The sequence below is a fragment of the Engystomops pustulosus genome, chromosome 2, assembly GCF_040894005.1.
Source record: "Engystomops pustulosus chromosome 2, aEngPut4.maternal, whole genome shotgun sequence".
Classification (NCBI taxonomy): domain Eukaryota; kingdom Metazoa; phylum Chordata; class Amphibia; order Anura; family Leptodactylidae; genus Engystomops; species Engystomops pustulosus.
Window position 1 is genome coordinate 7,447,493 of NC_092412.1, and position 24,281 is coordinate 7,471,773.

The window sequence follows — 24,281 nt, forward strand, 5'->3', positions numbered from 1 at the left end:
ACTCATTACCTGTAGCTTGTTCTTCTCTGCACTCATTACCTGTAGCTCCTCCTACTCTACACTTATTACCTGTAACTCCTCCTACTCTGCACTCATTACCTGTAGCTCCTCCTACTCCACACTCATTACCTGTAGCTCCTCCTACTCCGCACTCATTACCTGTAGCTCCTCCTACTCTGCACTCATTACCTGTAGCTCCTCCTACTCCACACTCATTACCTGTAGCTCCTCCTACTCCACACTCATTACCTGTAGCTCCTCCTACTCCACACTCATTACCTGTAGCTCCTCCTACTCTACACTCATTACCTGTAGCTCCTCCTACTCCACACTCATTACCTGTAGCTCCTCCTACTCTGCACTCATTACTTGTTGTTTCTGTTGGAACGGTTTCCTGTATAAATGACGTAGCTACAAGCAAAATCAATAACACTGCAACATCTCCACCATGGCCAAGCCCAAAGACTCTATAGATAAAGTCGGATGGGCTCCAGGACTTTAGGCAGCAGCTCTGTGAGAAGGCAAAAACCTTTTGCTAATTTATTAGAGAATAAAGGAGACAGAAGATTGTTTATCTACCTCATTCTCACTTCATGGGGTAAGGATGAGTCCAAGAAAGGTCAAGAATCAGTCCAGAACTACACACGAAGACCCGTCACTGACCAGAAGCCCACAACTACACAGGAGGACCTGGTCACTGACCTAAAGCCCAGAACTACACAGGAGGACCTGGTCACTGACCTGAAAACCACAACTACATAGGAGGACCTGGTCACTGACCTGAACCCAGAACTACACAGGAGGACCTGGTCACTGACCTGAAGCCCAAAACTGCACAGAAGGACCTGGTTGCTGACATGAAACCCAGAACTAGACAGGAGAACCTGGTGAGAAACCAAAAGCACAGTATTACACAGGAGGACCTGGTCACTGACCTGAAGCCCACAACTACAAAGGAGGACCTGGTCACTGACCTAAACCCCACAACTACACAGGAAGACCTGGTCACTGACTAGACGCCCACAACTACAAAGGAGGACCTGGTCACTGACCTGAAGCCCACAACTACACAGGAGGACCTGGTCACTGACCTAAACCCCACAACTACACAGGAGGACCTGGTCACTGACTAGACGCCCACAACTACAAAGGAGGACCTGGTCACTGACCTGAAGCCCAGAACTACACAGGAGATCCTGGTCACTGACCTGAAGCCAACAACTACACAGGAGGACCTGGTCACTGTCCTGAAGCCCAGAACTACACAGGAGGACCTGGTCACTGACCAGAAGCCCAGAACTACACAGGAGGACCTGCTCACTGACCTGAAACCCAGAACTACACAGGAAGACCTGGTCACTGACCTGAAACCCACAACTACACAGGAGGACCTGGTCACTGACCTGAACCGCACAAATACACAGAAGCACCTGTACACTTAGCTGATGCCTAAAAATACACAGGAGAACCCTGTCACTGACCTGCACCCCAAAATGACAAAGGAGCACCTGGTCACTGACATAAAACCACACACCTACACAGGAGGACCTGGTCACTGAACTTAAGCCAACAGCTTCACAGGAGGACCTGGTCACTAAACTGAAGCCCACAAAAACACAGGAGGACCTGGTCACTGACCTGAAGCCCACAAAAACACAGGAGGACCTGGTCACTAACCTGAAGCCCACAACTACAAAGGAGATCCTGGTCACTGAACAGAACCCCAAAACTACACAGGTGGACCTGGTCACTGACCTCTAGCCCAGAACTACACAGGAGCACCTGCTTACTAAACTGAAGCCCACAACTACACAGGAGGACTTGGTCACTAACCTCAAGCCCACAACTACACAGCAGGACCTTGTCGCTGACCTAAAGGCTAAAACTGCACAGGAGGACCTGTTCACTGACCTGAAACCCCAGAACTACACAGGAGGACCTGTACAGTTACCTGATGCCTAAAAATACACAGGAGGACCCTGTCCCTGACCTGCACCCCAAAATGACAAAGGAGGACCTGGTCACTGACATGAAACCACACACCTACACAGGAGGACCTGGTCGCTGACCTGAATCCCAGTACTACACAGGAGGACCTGGTCACTGACCTGCACCCCACAACGACAAAGGAGGACCTGGTTACTGACACGAAGCCTAGAACTATACAGGAGGACCCTGTCACTAACCTGCACCCTACAACTACACAGGAGGACCTGGACGCTGACCGGAAGCCCACAACTACACGTCAGGACCTGGTCACTGACCTGAAACCCACAACTACACAGGAGGACCTGGTCACTGACCTGAAGCACAGAACTACACAGGAGGACCTGGTCACTGACCCGAAGCCAACAACTACACAGGAGGACCTGGTCACTGACCTGAAGCCAACAACTACACAGGAGGACCTGGTCACTGACCTGAAGCCAACAACTACACAGGAGGACCTGGTCACTGACCTGAAGCACAGAACTACACAGGAGGACCTGCTCACTGACCTGAAACCCAGAACTACACAGGAGGACCTGGTCACTGACCTGAAACCAACAACTACACAGGAGGACCTGGTCACTGACCTGAAGCCCACATCTACATGGGAGGAACCAGGACACTGACCTGCAGCCCACAACTACTCAGGCGGACCTGTTCACTGACCTGATGCCGAGTATTGAGAGATTATGGCCAACAAACTCCTTCCCGATGTAAGAGCTTTGAAAAGGCGTTGTGCCGGGGTCTTCCAGCAAGACAATGGCATGAAACACAAAGCAACCAGCACACTTACACTTATACACAATAACACCTCACACATACACTTACACACAATCATACACTATACATACACTTATACACAGTAATACACTATACATACATGTATACACAGTCATACACTACACATACACTTATACACAGTTATACACTACACATACACTTATATACAGTCATACACTACACCTACACTTATACACAGTCATACACTACACCTACACTTATACACAGTAATACACTATACATACACGTATACACAGTCATACACTACACATACACTTATACACAGTCATACATTACACATACACTTATACATAGTAATACACTACACATACACTTATTCACAGTCATACACTACACATACACTTATACACAGTCATACACTACACCTACACTTATACACAGTTATACACTATACATACACTTATACACAGTCATACACTACACATACACTTATACACAGTAATACATCACACATACACTTATACACAGTAATACATCACACATACACTTATACACAGTAATACACTACACATACACTTATACACAGTAATACACTACACATACACTGTAATACACTACCATACACTTATACACAGTAATACATCACACATACACTTATACACAGTAATACACTACACATACACTTATACACAGTCATACACTACACATACACTTATACACAGTCATACACTACACATACACTTATACACAGTAATACACTACACATACACGTATACACAGTAATACACTACACATACCCTGTAATACACTACCATACACTTATACATAGTCATACACTACACATACACTTATACACAGTCATACACTACACATACACTTATACACAGTAATACACTATACATACACTTATGCATAGTCATACACTACACATACACTTATACACAGACATACACTACACATACACTTATACACAGTCATACACTACACATACACTTATACACAGTCATACACTACACATACTCTTATACACAGTAATACACTACACATACACTTATACACAGTAATACACTACACATACCCTGTAATACACTACCATACACTTATACATAGTCATACACTACACATACACTTATACACAGTCATACACTACACATACACTTATACACAGTCATACACTACACATACACTTATACACAGTAATACACTACACATACACTTATACACAGTCATACACTATACATACACTTATACACAGTAATACACTATACATACACTTATACATAGTCATACACTACACATACACTTATACACAGACATACACTACACATACACTTATACATAGTCATACACTACACATACACTTATATACAGTCATACCCTACACATACACTTATACACAGTCATACACTACACATACACTTATACACAGTCATACACTACACATACACTTATACACAGTCATACATCACCCATACGGTTATACACAGTCATACACTACACATGCACAGGCAGTCCCCGGGTTACGTACAAGATAGGGTCCGGAGGTTTGTTCTTAAGTTGAATTTGTATGTAAGTGGAAACTGTATATTTTATAATTGTAGATCCATACAAAAAGAATTTTAGCCCCAGTGACAATTGGAGTTTAAACATTTTTTGCTGTAATGGGACCAAGGATGATGAATAAAGCTTCATTACAGACACCGCACAGCTGATCATTGCAGCCGGGACTATAGTAACATCCAGAGAGGTCACCAGAGGTCACAGGGGTCTGTCTGTAACTATGGGTTGTCTGTAAGTCAGGTGTCCTTAAGTAGGGGACCGCCTGTACTTACCTCGTGTTGCTGGAGACTGTAGAGGAGCAGGGGCATAGGGGCTTGTACTTGAAATGACACAGAGACCCTCAGCCCAGCAGTGAAGTGCAGACCCCCTCTCCCTCCTCTATATAGAGGTGACAGGACAGTGATGAGATGGACAGGTGGGAGGGGGGAGGCAGCACAGAGGAGGTCTGTGAGGGTCCCAGCGCGTCTCGTAGCCTCAGAGATAACTAGATATCTGCTTTTCAGTTAGAAATTTTAAGACAGTCACAACCTGCAGAATATATCAATAAAACAGAATAAACAGTAAATGCGCCATAAAACCTATAGAATAGAAAGCAGACACCAGGCGATGCATTTGGCAATTAACATTCAAAAGTTCCTCTAAAATATGTACAAATCCAGATACTTATAAAAAGAAAACATACTTTCCTAAACCAGTAAGATGAGAGGAGATCCTACAGACCCCACACCAATATATTCACCAAAATATGCAGCAAAGGGAACGTTACACCCACAGGGGGCGCCAAACACAGATGTATCACTGTCTGCTCCTTACACAATGTAACACAAATAATAACTATGTATCCATAACCCGAGCTAATGAGATAATAAGTCACGCTTAGATGTGCAACATTGTATTATCCGCACAATAACAGGACCCTCCGCGCTTCATAAGAGTCTGAGTGAGAGCGTCATAACATGGGTGTAAGTAATGGAGGATGATGGGAAATAAAAACTTTATCCCAGAACATGTGGGTGTTTTTGGTGTTACATATAAATGTCCCGGATCGCGGGGTTAATGTGTCGCCATATTAGGCGAAGAGGATCGAATGTTCATCCTATCAGTCAATTTACTAAAAAAAAAAAACTTTCACAAAATAAAAGATCAAGTGCGTTCTTAGAGAAGGGTTAAACACATTTTATCCCTTCTCAGAATGTAGTAACATATAAAGTGAATATTTCCATTATCTGTGAGGTGCAGCAGCTCCTGTGTGCAGCAAACTCTCCCAGCAGCCTGATGGCTAAGAATCTGGAGGGGGGGCACATCAGGGGGCTGTATCTCTGGCTCTGTGACACATAGAATGACACTTGTTTTTTCCTATGAAAGAAGAGAGTCTCCTCTTTTATAAGTTGTGTTTCAAAGTGTCAGGAAAATGGACATATTAACTGTTAAACTGCCATTGGGAGTGATTTTCCTATATAGAAATGGCACCTGATATTCTCACTTTAAAGGAAACCTACCACTTCTGAAGGTAGGTATGAGATACAAACACCGGGCACCAGCTCAGGGTGAGCTGGTGCCGGTGCTTAGTCTCGTTAGTGTTAAAACCGCGGTATCGCGGTTTTAACACTTTTGAAACTTTCTAGCAGAAACTGCTTCGGCGCTGCGCGCGACCGTGCGCGCGCAACGCCTGCGGCGTTTCCAATGTAGGCGCGCGCACGATCGTGTGCACGAAGCGCCGAAGCAGTTTCTGCTAGAAAGTTTCAAAAGTGTTAAAACCGCGATACCGCGGTTTTAACACTAACGAGACTAAGCACCGGCACCAGCTCACCCTGAGCTGGTGCCCGGTGTTTGTATCTCATACCTACCTTCAGAAGTGGTAGGTTTCCTTTAAACCTGAATATCTCTGGATCCCTGGCACCTAGAAACACAATGCAAGATTCATTTGAAAGAAAAGATTCTACTCTTTCAGGGGGCCCTGGGCAATTGCCCACTTTGCCTACCCATAGCGCCGGCCCTGATTACACCAACCCCACTGTCACACATGGTGGAGGCACCATCCCCACTGTCACACATGGTGGAGGCACCATCCCCACTGTCACACATGGTGGAGGCACCATCCCCACTGTCACACATGGTGGGGGCACCATCCCCACTGTCACACATGGTGGGGGCACCATCCCCACTGTCACACATGGTGGAGGCACCATCCCCACTGTCACACATGGTGGAGGCACCATCCCCACTGTCACACATGGTGGAGGAACCGTCCCCACTGTCACACAAGGTGGAGGCACCATCCCCACTGTCACACATGGTGGAGGCACCATCCCCACTGTCACACATATTGGAGGCACCATCCCCACTGTCACACATGGTGGAGGCACCATCCCCACTGTCACACAAGGTGGAGGCACCATCCCCACTGTCACACAAGGTGGAGGCACCATCCCCACTGTCACACATATTGGAGGCACCATCCCCACTGTCACACAAGGTGGAGACACCATCCCCACTGTCACACAAGGTGGGGGCACCATCCCTACTGTCACACAAGGTGGAGGCACCATCCCCACTGTCACACAAGGTGGAGGCACCATCCCCTCTGTCACACATGGTGGAGGCACCATCCCCACTGTCACACATGGTGGGGGCACCATCCCCACTGTCACACATGGCGGGGGGCACCATCCCCACTGTCACACATGGTGGAGGCACCATCCCCACTGTCACACATGGTGGGGGCACCATCCCCACTGTCACACATGGTGGGGGCACCATCTCCACTGTCACACATGGTGGAGGCACCATCCCCACTGTCACACATGGTGGGGGCACCATCCCCACTGTCACACATGGTGGGGGCACCATCCCCACTGTCACACATGGTGGGGGCACCATCTCCACTGTCACACAAGGTGGAGGCACCATCCCCACTGTCACACATGGTGGTGGCACCATCCACACTGTCACACATGGTGGGGGCACCATCCCCACTGTCACACATGGTGGGGGCACCATCCCCACTGTCACACATGGAGGGGGCACCATCCCCACTGTCACACATGGAGGGGGCACCATCCCCACTGTCACACAAGGTGGTGGCACCATCCCCACTGTCACACAAGGTGGAGGCACCATCCCCACTGTCACACATGGTGGAGGCACCATCCCCACTGTCACACATGGTGGGGGCACCATCCCCACTGTCACACATGGTGGGGGCACCATCCCCACTGTCACACATGGTGGAGGCACCATCCCCAGTGTCACACATGGTGGGGGCACCATCCCCACTGTCACACATGGTGGGGGCACCATCCCCACTGTCACACATGGTGGGGGCACCATCCCCACTGTCACACATGGAGGGGGCACCATCCCCACTGTCACACATGGAGGGGGCACCATCCCCACTGTCACACAAGGTGGTGGCACCATCCCCACTGTCACACAAGGTGGAGGCACCATCCCCACTGTCACACATGGTGGGGGCACCATCCCCACTGTCACACATGGAGGGGGCACCATCCCCACTGTCACACATGGAGGGGGCACCATCCCCACTGTCACACAAGGTGGTGGCACCATCCCCACTGTCACACATGGTGGAGGCACCATCCCCACTGTCACACATGGTGGAGGCACCGTCCCCACTGTCACACAAGGTGGAGGCACCATCCCCACTGTCACACATATTGGAGGCACCATCCCCACTGTCACACATGGTGGGGGCACCATCCCTACTGTCACACAAGGTGGAGGCACCATCCCCACTGTCACACATATTGGAGGCACCATCCCCACTGTCACACATGGTGGGGGCACCATCCCCACTGTCACACAAGGTGGAGGCACCATCCCCACTGTCACACATATTGGAGGCACCATCCCCACTGTCACACATGGTGGAGGCACCATCCCCACTGTCACACAAGGTGGAGGCACCATCCCCACTGTCACACAAGGTGGAGGCACCATCCCCACTGTCACACATGGTGGGGGCACCATCCTCACTGTCACACATGGAGGGGGCACCATCCCCACTGTCACACATGGTGGAGGCACCATCCCCACTGTCACACAAGGTGGGGGCACCATCCCCACTGTCACACATGGTGGAGGCACCATTCCCACTGTCACACATGGTGGAGGCACCATTCCCACTGTCACACATGGTGGGGGCACCATCCCCACTGTCACACATGGTGGAGGCACCATCCCCACTGTCACACATGGTGGAGGCACCATCCCCACTGTCACACAAGGTGGAGGCACCATCCCCACTGTCACACAAGGTGGAGGCACCATCCCCCCTGTCACACATGGTGGAGGCACCATCCCCACTGTCACACAAGGTGGGGGCACCATCCCCACTGTCACACATGGTGGAGGCACCATTCCCACTGTCACACATGGTGGAGGCACCATCCCCACTGTCACACAAGGTGGAGGCACCATCCCCCCTGTCACACATGGTGGGGGCACCATCCCCACTGTCACACATGGTGGAGGCACCATCCCCACTGTCACACAAGGTGGAGGCACCATCCCCACTGTCACACATGGTGGGGGCACCATCCCCACTGTCACACATGGTGGAGGCACCATCCCCACTGTCACACATGGTGGAGGCACCATCCCCACTGTCACACAAGGTGGAGGCACCATCCCCCCTGTCACACATGGTGGGGGCACCATCCCCACTGTCACACATGGCGGGGGGCACCATCCCCAATGTCACACATGGCGGGGGGCACCATCCCCACTGTCACACATGGTGGAGGCACCATCCCCACTGTCACACATGGTGGGGGCACCATCCCCACTGTCACACATGGTGGTGGCACCATCCACACTGTCACACATGGTGGAGGCACCATCCCCACTGTCACACATGGTGGAGGCACCATCCCCACTGTCACACATGGTGGGGGCACCATCCCCACTGTCACACATGGTGGGGGCACCATCCCCACTGTCACACATGGTGGGGGCACCATTCCCACTGTCACACATGGTGGGGGCACCATTCCCACTGTCACACATGGTGGGGGCACCATTCCCACTGTCACACATGGTGGGGGCACCATCCACACTGTCACACATGGTGGGGGCACCATCCACACTGTCACACATGGTGGGGGCACCATCCCCACTGTCACACATGGTGGAGGCACCATCCCCCCTGTCACACATGGTGGGGGCACCATCCCCACTGTCACACAAGGTGGAGGCACCATCCCCACTGTCACACATGGTGGAGGCACCATCCCCACTGTCACACAAGTTGGAGGCACCATCCCCACTGTCACACATGGCGGGGGGCACCATCCCCACTGTCACACATGGTGGAGGCACCATCCCCACTGTCACACAAGGTGGAGGCACCATCCCCACTGTCACACAAGGTGGAGGCACCATCCCCACTGTCACACATGGTGGGGGCACCATCCCCACTGTCACACAAGGTGGAGGCACCATCCCCACTGTCACACATGGTGGGGGCACCATCCCCACTGTCACACATGGTGGGGGCACCATCCCCCCTGTCGCACATGGTTTGGGCTTTTCTTCCGCAGGGTCAGTGAAGATGGTAAAACTGATTGGAAGTTGGAGACATATCTCGGACTGTTCTGAAGGAAAAACCTGTTGGAGTCTGGAAAAGACCTGAGACTGGGAGGAGATTTATCTTCCAACAAGACAAAGATCCCGAACATAAAGCAGAATCTACACTGGAAGGTTCCCAAATATCCGTCTCCAGGTGATAGAACGAGTCACATCCAGAGCCGAAATCCAATCAGAACCTGTGGAAAGAGCCGGAAACTGCTGCTCCCAGACGCTTCATCCAACCTCCCGGAGCTCCGGCTCTTCTCCGAGGAGGAACGGGAGGGAGTTTGTCTCTCCATGTGTAAAACTGAGACCGGAGACCCCGAGCGCCTGCAGCTGTAATCACAGCCACAGGGGGCGCTGCAGAGTATTACACACACACTTTTCAGTTTATTATTTTTCATAAAAGTTTAAAATATCCAAAAAATTTTGTTCCATTTCACAATTGTTTCCACTTGTTGTTGATTCTTCAACAAAAATTTACAATTTTATATCTTTACGTTTGAAGCCTAAAATGTGGAAAAAGGGGTCTGAATACTTTCTCATGGCTCTGTATATAAGGCGCATTATATACCTATGTTATATATGGAGAGTATATATGTACAGTATATAGGGGGAGCCATTGGAGCTGTACATTCAGGGATCCTCTTGCCGTTCATATCTCCGGGGTCTCTGAGGCTACGAGACGCGCTGGGACCCTCACAGACCTCCTCTGTGCTGCCTCCCCCCTCCCACCTGTCCATCTCATCACTGTCCTGTCACCTCTATATAGAGGAGGGGGAGGGGGTCTGCACTTCACTGCTGGGCTGAGGGTCTCTGTGTCACTTCCTGTACAAGCCCCTCCGCCCCTAATCCTCTACAGTCTCCAGCAACACAAGGTATGTACATATGTAGTGTATGACTGTGTATAAGTGTATGTGTAGTGTATGACTGTGTATAAGTGTATGTGTGGTGTATGACTGTGTATAAGTGTATGTGTAGTGTATTACTGTATATAAGTGTATGTGTATTACTGTGTATAAGTGTATGTATGTGTATTACTGTGTATAAGTGTATGTGTAGTGTATTACTGTGTATAAGTGTATGTGTAGTGTATTACTGTGTATAAGTGTATGTGTGATGTATTACTGTGTATAAGTGTATGTGTAGTGTATGACTGTGTATAAGTGTATGTGTAGTGTATTACTGTGTATAAGTGTATGTGTAGTGTATTACTGTGTATAAGTGTATGTGTGATGTATTACTGTGTGTAAGTGTATGTGTGCTGGTTGCTTTGTGTTTCATGCCATTGTCCTGCTGGAAGACCCAGACATGACGCGTCTTCAATGCTCTTAATTCAGGAAGAAGTTTGTTGGCCAAAATCTCTCAATGCTCGGCCCCAGTCCTCCAATCCCCCCCCCCCCCCCATATGATGTTTCCACCTGTTATGGCAGCAGATAACATCTGTCACACAGTGGATTTGGTCATGTGTTGTAGGTAAATACAAAAAAGTACTTCATTAGTCTAACTGACCATATGATCCTCTCCCGTGTCTCCTCTGGATTATCCAGGTGTCCATTGTTGAACTTCAGACAGTTCTGGACATGTGTTTAGGTGAGCAAGAGGAACTGGTGTGCCCTACAGGATTTTCGTTCATAGCATTAGTATGTTATGAGCGATAACCTTCCAGACTGTGGTCCCTTCTCTCTTCAGGTCAGTGACCAGGTCCTCCTGTGTAGTTCTGGGCTTCAAGATAGAGACCAGGCCCTGTTCTGTAAAATTTGAGCTTGAGGTCAGCGACCAGATCTTCCTGTGTAGTTTTGGGCTTCTGGTCAGTCACCAGGTGATTCTGTGTAGTCCTGTGTTTCACAAGAGCTTACAGTCTATGAGGATGAGGGAGGACACAAGAGCTTACAGTCTATGAGGATGCGGTGGTGACACAAGAGCTTACAGTCTATGAGGATGAGGGGGTGACACAAGAGCTTACAGTCTATGAGGATGAGGGGGACACAAGAGCTTACAGTCTATGAGGATGAGGGTATGACACAAGAGCTTATAGTCTATGAGGATGAGGGGGGACACAAGAGCTTACAGTCTGAGGATGAGGGGGTGACACAAGAGCTTACAGTCTATGAGGATGAGGGGGTGACACAAGAGCTTACAGTCTATGAGGATGAGGGGTGACACAAGAGCTTATAGTCTATGAGGATAATGTGGACACAAGAGCTTACAGTCTATGAGGATGAGGGGGGACACAAGAGCTTACAGTCTATGAGGATGAGGGGGGACACAAGAGCTTACAGTCTATGAGGATGAGGGGGTGACAGAAGATCTTACAGTCTATGAGGATGAGGGGGGACACAAGAGCTTACAGTCTATGAGGATGAGGGGGTGACACAAGATCTTACAGTCTATGAGGATGAGGGGGGACACAAGAGCTTACAGTCTATGAGGATGAGGGGGTGACACAAGATCTTTCAGTCTATGAGGATGAGGGGGGACACAAGAGCTTACAGTCTATGAGGATGAGGGGGGACACAAGAGCTTACAGTCTATGAGGGGTGACACAAGAGCTTACAGTCTAAGAGGATAATGTGGACACAAGAGCTTACAGTCTATGAGGATGAGGGGGTGACACAAGAGCTTACAGTCTAAGAGGATAATGTGGACACAAGAGCTTACAGTCTATGAGGATGAGGGGGGACACAAGAGCTTACAGTCTATGAAGGTATATTAGTGCCCCTCTCTTTACATAGTGGGAGCCCTTGGAGCTGTGCATTGGGGGTCCTCTTGCCGTTCAAATCTCTGGGGTCTCTGAGGCTATGAGACACGCTGGGACCCTCACAGACCTCCTCTGTGCTGCCTCCCCCCTCCCACCTGTCCATCTCATCACTGTCCTGTCACCTCTATATAGAGGAGGGGGAGGGGGTCTGCACTTCACTGCTGGGCTGAGGGTCTCTGTGTCACTTCCTGTACAAGCCCCTCCGCCCCTAATCCTCTACAGTCTCCAGCAACACAAGGTATGTACATATGTAGTGTATGACTGTGTATAAGTGTATGTGTAGTGCATGACTGTGTATAAGTGTATGTGTGGTGTATTACTGTGTATAAGTGTATGTGTAGTGTATGACTGTGTATAAGTATATGTGTAGTGTATTACTGTATATAAGTGTATGTGTGATATATTACTGTGTATAAGTGTATGTGTAGTGTATTACTGAGTATAAGTGTATGTGTAGTGTATTACTGAGTATAAGTGTATGTTTAGTGTATTACTTTGTATAAGTGTATGTTTAGTGTATTACTGTGTATAAGTGTATGTGTAGTGTATTACTGAGTATAAGTGTATGTGTAGTGTATTACTGAGTATAAGTGTATGTTTAGTGTATTACTTTGTATAAGTGTATGTTTAGTGTATTACTGTGTATAAGTGTATGTGTGATGTATTACTGTGTATAAGTGTATGTTTAGCGTATGACTGTGTGTAAGTGTATGTGTAATGTATTATTGTGCATAAGAGTATTTCTGTGCATTAGTGTATGTGTAATGTATGACTGTGTATAAGTGTATGTGTAGTGTATTACTGTGTATAAGTGTATGTGTAGTGTATTACTGTGTATAACAGTATGTGTGATGTATTACTGTGTATAAGTGTATGTGTATTGTATTACTGTATATAAGTGTATGTGTATTACTGTGTATAAGTGTATGTGTAGTGTATTACTGTGTATAAGTGTATGTGTAGTGTATTACTGTGTATAAGTGTATGTGTGATGTATTACTGTCTATAAGTGTCTGTGTGCTGGTTGCTTTGTGTTTCATGCCATTGTCCTGATGGAAGACCCAGACATGACGCATCTTCAATGCTCTTAATTCCGGAAGAAGTTTGTTGGCCAAAATCTCTCAATGCTCGGCCCCAGTCCTCCAATCCCCCCCCCCCCCCCATATGATGTTTCCACCTGTTATGGCAGCAGATAACATCTGTCACACAGTGGATTTGGTCATGTGTTGTAGGTAAATACAAAAAAGTACTTCATTAGTCTAACTGACCATATGATCCTCTCCCGTGTCTCCTCTGGATTATCCAGGTGTCCATTGTTGAACTTCAGACAGTTCTGGACATGTGTTTAGGTGAGCAAGAGGAACTGGTGTGCCCTACAGGATTTTCGTTCATAGCATTAGTATGTTATGAGCGATAACCTTCCAGACTGTGGTCCCTTCTCTCTTCAGGTCAGCTACCTTGTCCTCCTGTGTAGTTCTGGGCTTCAAGATAGAGACCAGGCCCTGTTCTGTAAAATTTGAGCTTGAGGTCAGCGACCAGATCTTCCTGTGTAGTTTTGGGCTTCTGGTCAGTCACCAGGTGATTCTGTGTAGTCCTGTGTTTCACAAGAGCTTACAGTCTATGAGGATGAGGGAGGACACAAGAGCTTACAGTCTATGAGGATGCGGTGGTGACACAAGAGCTTACAGTCTATGAGGATGAGGGGGTGACACAAGAGCTTACAGTCTATGAGGATGAGGGGGACACAAGAGCTTACAGTCTATGAGGATGAGGGTATGACACAAGAGCTTATAGTCTATGAGGATGAGGGGGGACACAAGAGCTTACAGTCTGAGGATGAGGGGGTGACACAAGAGCTTACAGTCTATGAGGATGAGGGGGTGACACAAGAGCTTACAGTCTATGAGGATGAGGGGTGACACAAGAGCTTATAGTCTATGAGGATAATGTGGACACAAGAGCTTACAGTCTATGAGGATGAGGGGGGACACAAGAGCTTACAGTCTATGAGGATGAGGGGGGACACAAGAGCTTACAGTCTATGAGGATGAGGGGGTGACAGAAGATCTTACAGTCTATGAGGATGAGGGGGGACACAAGAGCTTACAGTCTATGAGGATGAGGGGGTGACACAAGATCTTACAGTCTATGAGGATGAGGGGGGACACAAGAGCTTACAGTCTATGAGGATGAGGGGGTGACACAAGATCTTTCAGTCTATGAGGATGAGGGGGGACACAAGAGCTTACAGTCTATGAGGATGAGGGGGGACACAAGAGCTTACAGTCTATGAGGGGTGACACAAGAGCTTACAGTCTAAGAGGATAATGTGGACACAAGAGCTTACAGTCTATGAGGATGAGGGGGTGACACAAGAGCTTACAGTCTAAGAGGATAATGTGGACACAAGAGCTTACAGTCTATGAGGATGAGGGGGGACACAAGAGCTTACAGTCTATGAAGGTATATTAGTGCCCCTCTCTTTACATAGTGGGAGCCCTTGGAGCTGTGCATTGGGGGTCCTCTTGCCGTTCAAATCTCTGGGGTCTCTGAGGCTATGAGACACGCTGGGACCCTCACAGACCTCCTCTGTGCTGCCTCCCCCCTCCCACCTGTCCATCTCATCACTGTCCTGTCACCTCTATATAGAGGAGGGGGAGGGGGTCTGCACTTCACTGCTGGGCTGAGGGTCTCTGTGTCACTTCCTGTACAAGCCCCTCCGCCCCTAATCCTCTACAGTCTCCAGCAACACAAGGTATGTACATATGTAGTGTATGACTGTGTATAAGTGTATGTGTAGTGCATGACTGTGTATAAGTGTATGTGTGGTGTATTACTGTGTATAAGTGTATGTGTAGTGTATGACTGTGTATAAGTATATGTGTAGTGTATTACTGTATATAAGTGTATGTGTGATATATTACTGTGTATAAGTGTATGTGTAGTGTATTACTGAGTATAAGTGTATGTGTAGTGTATTACTGAGTATAAGTGTATGTTTAGTGTATTACTGTGTATAAGTGTATGTGTAGTGTATTACTGAGTATAAGTGTATGTGTAGTGTATTACTGAGTATAAGTGTATGTTTAGTGTATTACTTTGTATAAGTGTATGTTTAGTGTATTACTGTGTATAAGTGTATGTGTGATGTATTACTGTGTATAAGTGTATGTTTAGCGTATGACTGTGTGTAAGTGTATGTGTAATGTATTATTGTGCATAAGAGTATTTCTGTGCATTAGTGTATGTGTAATGTATGACTGTGTATAAGTGTATGTGTAGTGTATTACTGTGTATAAGTGTATGTGTAGTGTATTACTGTGTATAACAGTATGTGTGATGTATTACTGTGTATAAGTGTATGTGTATTGTATTACTGTATATAAGTGTATGTGTATTACTGTGTATAAGTGTATGTGTAGTGTATTACTGTGTATAAGTGTATGTGTAGTGTATTACTGTGTATAAGTGTATGTGTGATGTATTACTGTCTATAAGTGTCTGTGTGCTGGTTGCTTTGTGTTTCATGCCATTGTCCTGATGGAAGACCCAGACATGACGCATCTTCAATGCTCTTAATTCCGGAAGAAGTTTGTTGGCCAAAATCTCTCAATGCTCGGCCCCAGTCCTCCAATCCCCCCCCCCCCCCCCCCATATGATGTTTCCACCTGTTATGGCAGCAGATAACATCTGTCACACAGCGGATTCGGTCATGTGTTGTAGGTAAATACAAAAAAGTACTTCATTAGTCTAACTGACCATATGATCCTCTCCCGTGTCTCCTCTGGATTATCCAGGTGTCCATTGTTTAACTTCAGACAGGACTGGACATGTGTTTAGGTGAGCAAGAGGACCCGGTGTGCCCTACAGGATTTTCGTTCATAGCATTAGTATGTTACGAGCCATAACCTACCAGACTGTGGTCCCATCTCTCTTCAGGTCAGTAACCAGGTCCTCCTGTGTAGTTCTGGGCTTCAGGTCAGTGACCAGGTCCTCCTGTGTAGTTATGGGCTTCAGGTCAGTGACCATGTCCTCCTGTGTAGTTCTGGGCTTCAGGTCAGCAACCAGGTACTCCTGTGTAGTTCTGGGCTTCAGGTCAGCAACCAGGTACTCCTGTGTAGCTGTTGGCTTTAGATCAGTGACCAGGTCCTCCTGTGTAGTTGTTGGCTTCAGGTCAGTGACCAGGTCCTCCTGTGTAGTTGAGGGCTTCAGGTCAGCGACCAGGTCCTCCTGTGTAGTTCTAGGCTTTAGGGTCAGTGACCAGGTCCTCCTATGTAGTTGTAGGCTTCAGGTAAGTGACCAGGTCCACCCTTGGAGTTGTGGGCTTCAGGTAAGCAACCGGGTTCACCTGTGTAGTTGTGGACTTTAGGTCAATGACCAGGTCCTCCTGTGTAGTTGTGGGCTTCAGGTCAGTGACCAGGTCCTCCTTTATAGTTCTTGGCTTCAGGTCAGTGACCTTGTTCTACTGTGTAGTTGTGGGCTTCAGGTCAGTGACCATGTCCTCCTGTGTAGTTGTGGGCTTTAGGTCAGTGACCAGGTCCTCCTGTGTAGTTGTGGGGTTCAGGTCAGTAACCAGGTCCTCCTGTGTAGTTGTGGGCTTTAGGTCAGTGACCATGTCCTCCTGTGTAGTTGTGGGCTTCAGGTCTGAGACCAGGTGCTCCTGTGTAGTTCTGTGTTTCAGGTCAGCGACCAGGTTCTCCTGTGTAGTTGTGGGCTTCAGGTCAGTGACCAAGTCCTGCTGTGTAGTTCTGGGCTTGAGGGTCAGTGACCAGGTCCTCCTATGTAGTTGTAGGCTTCAGGTAAGTGACCTGGTCCACCCTTGGAGTTGTGGGCTTCAGGTAAGCAACCGGGTTCACCTGTGTAGTTGTGGACTTTAGGTTTGTGACCAGGCCCTCTGTGTTTTGGGGCGGTTCAGAACAGTGACCAGGTCCTCCTGTATAGTTATGGGCTTCAGGTCAGCGACCAGGTTCTCCTGTGTAGTTGTGGACTTTAGGTCAATTACCAGGTCCTCGTGTGTAGTTGTGGGCTTCTGGTCAGTGACCTGGTTCTTCTATGTAGTTTTGGACTTCAAGATAGAGACCAGGTCCTCCAGTATAATTTTGGGCTTGAGGTCAGCGACCAGGTGCTCCTCTGTAGTTGTGGGCTTCTGGTCAGTCACCAGGTGATTCTGTGTAGTCCTGTGTTTCACAAGAGCTTACAGTCTATGAGGATGAGGGGGTGACACAAGAGCTTACAGTCTATGAGGATGAGGGGGTGACACAAGAGCTTACAGTCTATGAGGATGAGGGGATGACACAAGAGCTTACAGTTTATGAGGATGAGGGGGTGACACAAGAGCTTACAGTCTAAGAGGATAATGTGGACACAAGAGCTTACAGTCTAAGAGGATAATGTGGACACAAGAGCTTACAGTCTATGAGGATGAGTGATACAAGAGCTTACAGTATATGAGGGTGAGGGGGAGACATAAGAGCTTACAGTCTATCAGGATGAGGGGGGGGGGACACAAGAGCTTACAGTCTATGAGGATGAGGGGGACACAAGGGCTTATAATCTATGAAGGTATATTAGTGCCCCTCTCTTTACATAGTGGGAGCCCTTGGAGCTGTGCATTGGGGGTCCTCTTGCCGTTCAAATCTCTGGGGTCTCTGAGGCTATGAGACACGCTGGGACCCTCACAAACCTCCTCTGTGCTGCCTCCCCCCTCCCACCTGTCCATCTCATCACTGTCCTGTCACCTCTATATAGAGGAGGGGGAGGGGGTCTGCACTTCACTGCTGGGCTGAGGGTCTCTGTGTCACTTCCTGTACAAGCCCCTCCGCCCCTGCTCCTCTACAGTCTCCAGCAACACAAGGTATGTACATATGTAGTGTATGACTGTGTATAAGTGTATGTGTAGTGCATGACTGTGTATAAGTGTATGTGTGGTGTATTACTGTGTATAAGTGTATGTGTAGTGTATGACTGTGTATAAGTATATGTATAGTGTATTACTGTGTATAAGTGTGTGTGTAGTGTATGACTGTGTATAAGTGTATGTGTGGTGTATTACTGTGTATAAGTGTATGTGTGAGGTATTACTGTGTATAAGTGTGTGTGTAGTGTATGACTGTGTATAAGTGTATGTGTGGTGTATGACTGTGTTTAAGTGTATGTATAGCGTATTACTGTGTATAAGTGTATGTTTATTATATGACTGTGTATAAGTATATGTATAGTGTATTACTGTATATAAGTGTATGTGTATTACTGTGTATAAGTGTATGTGTAGTGTATTACTGTGTATAACTGTATGTGTGATGTATTACTGTGTATAAGTGTCTGTGTGCTGGTTGCTTTGTGTTTCATGCCATTGTCCTGATGGAAGACCCAGACATGACGCGTCTTCAATGCTCTTAATTCAGGAAGAAGTTTGTTGGCCAAAATCTCTCAATGCTCGGCCCCAGTCCTCCAATCCCCCCCCCCCCCATATGATGTTTCCACCTGTTATGGCAGCAGATAACATCTGTCACACAGCGGATTTGGTCATGTGTTGTAGGTAAATACAAAAAAGTACTTCATTAGTCTAACTGACCATATGATCCTCTCCCGTGTCTCCTCTGGATTATCCAGGTGTCCATTGTTGAACTTCATACAGTTCTGGACATGTGTTTAGGTGAGCAAGAGGAACTGGTGTGCCCTACAGGATTTTCGTTCATAGCATTAGTATGTTACGAGCCATAACCTTCCAGACTGTGGTCCCATCTCTCTTCAGGTCAGAGACCAGGTCCTCCTGTGTAGTTCTGGGCTTCAGGTCAGTGAACAGGTACTCCTGTGTAGTTTTAGGCTTTAGGTCAGTGACCAGGTCCTCCTATGTAGTTATAGGCTTCAGGTAAGTGACCAGGTCCACCCTTGGAGTTGTGGGCTTCAGGTAAGCAACCGGGTTCACCTGTGTAGTTGTGGACTTTAGGTCAATGACCAGGTCCTCCTGTGTAGATGTGGGCTTCAGGTCTGTAACCAGGTCCTCCTGTGTTTTGGGGCGGTTCAGATCAGTGACGGGGTCCTCCTGTGTAGTTGTGGGCTTCAGGTCAGTGACCAGGTCCTCCTGTGTAGTTGTGAGCTTCAGGTCTGAGACCATGTCCTCCTGTGTAGTTGTGGGCTTCAGGTCAGTGACCAGGTGCTCCTGTATAGTTCTTGGCTTCAGGTCGGTGACGGGTTCTCCTTTATAGTTCTTGGCTTCAGGTCAGTGACCATGTACTTCTGTATAGGTCAGCGACCATGTCCTCCTTTGTAGTTGTGGGCTTCAGGTCTGAGACCAGGTGCTCCTGTGTAGTTCTATGTTTCAGGTCAGCGACCAGGTTCTCCTGAGTAGTTGTGGGCTTCAGGTCATTGACCTGGTTCTCCTGAGTAGTTGTGGGCTTCAGGTCATTGACCTGGTTCTCCTGTGTAGTTGTGGGCTTCAGGTCAATGACCAGGTCCTCCTGTGTAGATGTGGGCTTCAGGTCTGTAACCAGGTCCTCCTGTGTTTTGGGGCGGTTCAGATCAGTGACGGGGTCCTCCTGTGTAGTTGTGGGCTTCAGGTCAGTGACCAGGTCCTCCTGTGTAGTTGTGAGCTTCAGGTCTGAGACCATGTCCTCCTGTGTAGTTGTGGGCTTCAGGTCAGTGACCAGGTGCTCCTGTATAGTTCTTGGCTTCAGGTCGGTGACGGGTTCTCCTTTATAGTTCTTGGCTTCAGGTCAGTGACCATGTACTTCTGTATAGGTCAGCGACCATGTCCTCCTTTGTAGTTGTGGGCTTCAGGTCTGAGACCAGGTGCTCCTGTGTAGTTCTATGTTTCAGGTCAGCGACCAGGTTCTCCTGAGTAGTTGTGGGCTTCAGGTCATTGACCTGGTTCTCCTGAGTAGTTGTGGGCTTCAGGTCATTGACCTGGTTCTCCTGTGTAGTTGTGGGCTTCAGGTCAGTGACCAAGTCCTGCTGTGTAGTTCTGGGCTTGAGGGTCAGTGACCAGGTCCTCCTATGTAGTTTTGGACTTCAAGATAGAGACCAGGTCCTCCTGTGTTTTGGGGCAGTTCAGATCAGTGACGGGGTCCTCCTGTGTAGTTGTGGGCTTCAGGCCAGTGACCATGTCCTCCTGTGTAGTTCTGGGCTTCAGGTCAGTGACCAGGTCCTCCTGTGTAGTTCTGGGCTTCAGGTCAGTGACCAGGTCCTCCTTTATAATTCTTGGCTTCAGGTCGGTCACGGGTCCTGCTGTGTAGTTGTGGGCTTTAGGTCAGTAACCATGTCCTCCTGTGTAGTTGTGGGCTTCAGGTCTGTGACCAGGTGCTCCTGTGTAGTTGTGGGCTTCAGGTCATTGACCTGGTTCTCCTGTGTAGTTCTGTGTTTCAGGTCAGCGACCAGATCTTCCTGTGTAGTTGTGGTCTTCAGGTCAGTAACCTGGTCCTCCTGTGTAGTTGTGGGCTTTAGGTCAGTGACCAGGTCCTCCTGTGTAGTCATGGGCTTTCGGTCAGTAACCAGGTACTCCTCTGTAGTTGTTGGCTTCAGGTCGGTGACAGGGTCCTCTTGTGTAGTTGTGGGCTTCAGGTTTGTTACCAGGTCCTCCTTTGTAGTCCTGTTTTTCAGGTTAGCGACCAGGTTCTCTTGAGTAGTTGTGGGCATCAGGTCATTGACCTGGTTCTGCTGTGTAGTTTTGGGCTTTAGGTCAGTGACCAGGTCCTCCTGTGTAGTTGTGGGCTTCAAGGTAGAGTTTAGGTCCTGCTGTGTAATTCTGACCTTGAGGTCAGCGACCAGGTCCTCCTTTAGGTCAGTGACCTGGTTCTCCTGTGTAGTTTTGGGCTTCAGGTCAGTGACCAGTTCCTCCTGTGTAGTTCTAGGCTTCAGGTCAGTGACCAGGTCCTCCTGTGTAGTTGTGGGCTTCTGGTAAGTGACCAGGTCCTACTGTGTAGTTCTGGGCTTCCGGTCAGCGACCATGTACTCCTGTGTAGTTGTTGGCTTCAGGTCAGTGACCAGGTCCTCCCGTGTAGTTGTGGGCTTCAGGTCAGTAACCAGGTCCTCCTGTGTAGTTGTGGGCTTCAGGTCAGTGACCAGGTCCTCCTTTATAGTCATGGGCTTTACGTCAGTAATGAGGTAATCGTGTAGCTCTTGGCTTCAGGTCGTTGACAGGGTCCTGCTGTGTAGTTGTGGGATTTAGGTCAGTGACCAGGTGCTCCTGTGTAGTTCTGTGTTTCAGGTCAGCGACCAGGTTCTCCTGTGTATTTCTAGGCTTCAGGTCAGTGACCAGGTCCTCCTGAGTAGTTGTTGGCTTCAGGTCAGTGACCAGGTCCTGCTGTGTAGTTCTGGGCTTGAGGTCAGCAAACAGGTCCTCCTGTGTAGTTGTGGGCTTCAGGTCAGTGACCTGGTTCTCCTGTGTAGTTGTGGGCTTCAAGATAAAGACCAGGTCCTGTTCTGTAAAATTTGGGCTTGAGGTCAGCGACCAGTTCCTCCTGTGTAGTTGTTGGCTTCAGTTCAGTGACCAGGTCCTCCTGTGTAGTTGTTGGCTTCAGGTCAGTGACCAGGTCCTGCTGTGTAGTTCTGGGCTTGAGGTCAGCGACCAGGTCCTCCTGTGTAGTTGTGGGCTTCAGGTCAGTGACCTGGTTCTCCTGTGTAGTTGTGGGCTTCAAGATAAAGACCTGGTTCTCCTGTGTAGTTGTGGGCTTCAAGATAAAGACCAGGTCCTGTTCTGTAAAATTTGGGCTTGAGGTCAGCGACCAGTTCCTCCTGTGTAGTTGTGGGCTTTGGGTCATTAACCAGGTCCTCCTGTGTAGTTCTGGGCTTCAGGTCAGTGACCAGGTCCTCCTGTATAGTTTGAGGCTTTAGGTCATTGACCAGCTTCTCCTGTTTAGTTGTGAGCTTCAGGTCAGTGACGGGGTCCTCCTGTGTAGTTGTGTGTTTCAGGTTAGCGACCAGGTCCTCCTGTGTAGTTGTGGGCTTCAGGTCAGTGACCAGGTCCTCCTGTGTAGTTGTGGGCTTCAGGTCAGTAACCAGGTCCTCCTGTGTAGTTGTGGGCTTCAGGTCAGTGACCAGGTGCTCCTGTGTAGTTGTGGGCTTTAGGTCAGTGACCGGGTTCTCCTGTGTAGTCATGGGCTTTAGGTCAGTAATGAGGTAATCGTGTAGTTCTTGGCTTCAGGTCATTGACAGGGTCCTCCTGTGTAGTTGTGGGCTTTAGGTCAGTGACCAGGTCCTCCTGTGTAGTTGTGGGCTTCAGGTCAGTGACCAGGTTCTGCTGTGTAGTTCTGGGCTTCAGGTCAGCGACCAGTCCCTCCTGTGTAGTTGTGGGCTTCAGGTCAGTGACCAGGTCCTCCTGTGTAGTTGTGGGCTTCAGGTCAGTGACCTGGTTCTCCTGTGTAGTTCTGGGCTTTAGGTCAGTGACCAGGTTCTCCTGTGTAGTTCTGGGCTTTAGGTCAGTGACCAGGTCCTCCTGTGTAGTTGTGGGCTTCAGGTCAGTGACCTGGTTCTCCTGTGTAGTTGTGGGCTTCAAGATAGAGACCAGCTCCTGTTCTGTAAAATTTGGGCTTGAGGTCAGCGACCAGGTCCTCCTGTGTAGTTTGAGGCTTCAGGTCAGTGACCAGCTCCTCCTGTGTAGTTCTGGGCTTTAGGTCAGTGACCAGGTTCTCCTGTGTAGTTATGGGCTTTAGGTCAGTAATGAGGTAATCGTGTAGCTCTTCGCTTCAGGTCAGTGACAGGGTCCTCCTGTGTAGTTATGGGCTTCAGGTCTGTGACCTGGTGCTCCTGTGTAGTTCTGTGTTTCAGGTCAGCGACCAGGTTCTCCTGTGTAGTTGTGGGCTTCAGGTCAGTGACCAGTCCCTCCTTTGTAGTTGTAGGCTTCAGGTCAGTGACCTGGTTCTCCTGTGTAGTTGTGGGCTTCAAGATAGAGACCAGGTCCTGTTCTGTAAAATTTGGGCTTGAGGTCAGCGACCAGGTCCTCCTGTGTAGTTGTGGGCTTTAGGTCAGTGACCAGCTCCTCCTGTGTAGTTTTGGGCTTCAGGTCAGTGACCAGGTGCTCCTGTGTAGTTCTGTGTTTCAGGTTAGCAACCAGGTTCTCCTGAGTAGTTGTGGGCTTCAGGTCATTGACCTGGTTCTCCTGTGCAGTTGTGCGCTTCAGGTCAGTGACCAGGTCCTCCTGTGTAGTTGTGGGCTTCAGGTCAGTTACCTGGTTTTCCTGTGTAGTTCTGGGCTTCAAGATAGAAAACAGGTCCTGATGTGTAATTCTGGCCTTGAGGTCAGCGACCAGGTCCTCCTGTGTAGTTGTGGGCTTCAGGTCAGTGACCAGTTCCTCCTGTGTAGTTCTAGGCTTCAGGTCAGTAACCAGGTCCTCCTGTGTAGTTCTGGGCTTCAGGTCAGTAACCAGGTCCTCCTGTGTAGTTGTGGGCTTTAGGTCAGTGACCAGGTTCTCCTTTGTAGTCATGGGCTTTAGGTCAGTAATGAGGTAATCGTGTAGTTCTTGGCTTCAGGTCAGTGACAGGGTCCTCCTCTGTAGTTATGGGCTTCAGGTCAGTGACCAGGTCCTCCTGTGTAGTTGTGGGCTTTAGGTCAGTGACCATGTCCTTCTGTGTAGTTATGGGCTTCAGGTCAGTGACCAGGTCCTCCTGTGTAGTTCTGTGTTTCAGGTCAGTGATTAGGTTCTGCT

The 24,281-nt window shown here is 48.6% G+C and overlaps 3 protein-coding genes across 3 annotated transcripts in view; 2 read left to right on the top strand and 1 right to left on the bottom strand.

The window, feature by feature from the left end:
• Positions 1-24,281, top strand: part of LOC140119779 (uncharacterized) — a 654,457-nt gene that overhangs the window by 547,575 nt on the left and 82,601 nt on the right. The gene's annotated exons all lie outside the window — the stretch shown is intronic.
• Positions 1-24,281, top strand: part of LOC140119822 (uncharacterized) — a 661,039-nt gene that overhangs the window by 466,796 nt on the left and 169,962 nt on the right. The window lies entirely within an intron of this gene.
• Positions 1-24,281, bottom strand: part of LOC140119735 (uncharacterized) — a 35,137-nt gene that overhangs the window by 10,267 nt on the left and 589 nt on the right. Inside the window, exon 2 of the mRNA XM_072139091.1 lies at positions 21,138-21,436. Within this exon, the coding sequence (XP_071995192.1) occupies positions 21,138-21,436 (299 nt within the window). The remainder of the gene's footprint in view (positions 1-21,137; positions 21,437-24,281) is intronic.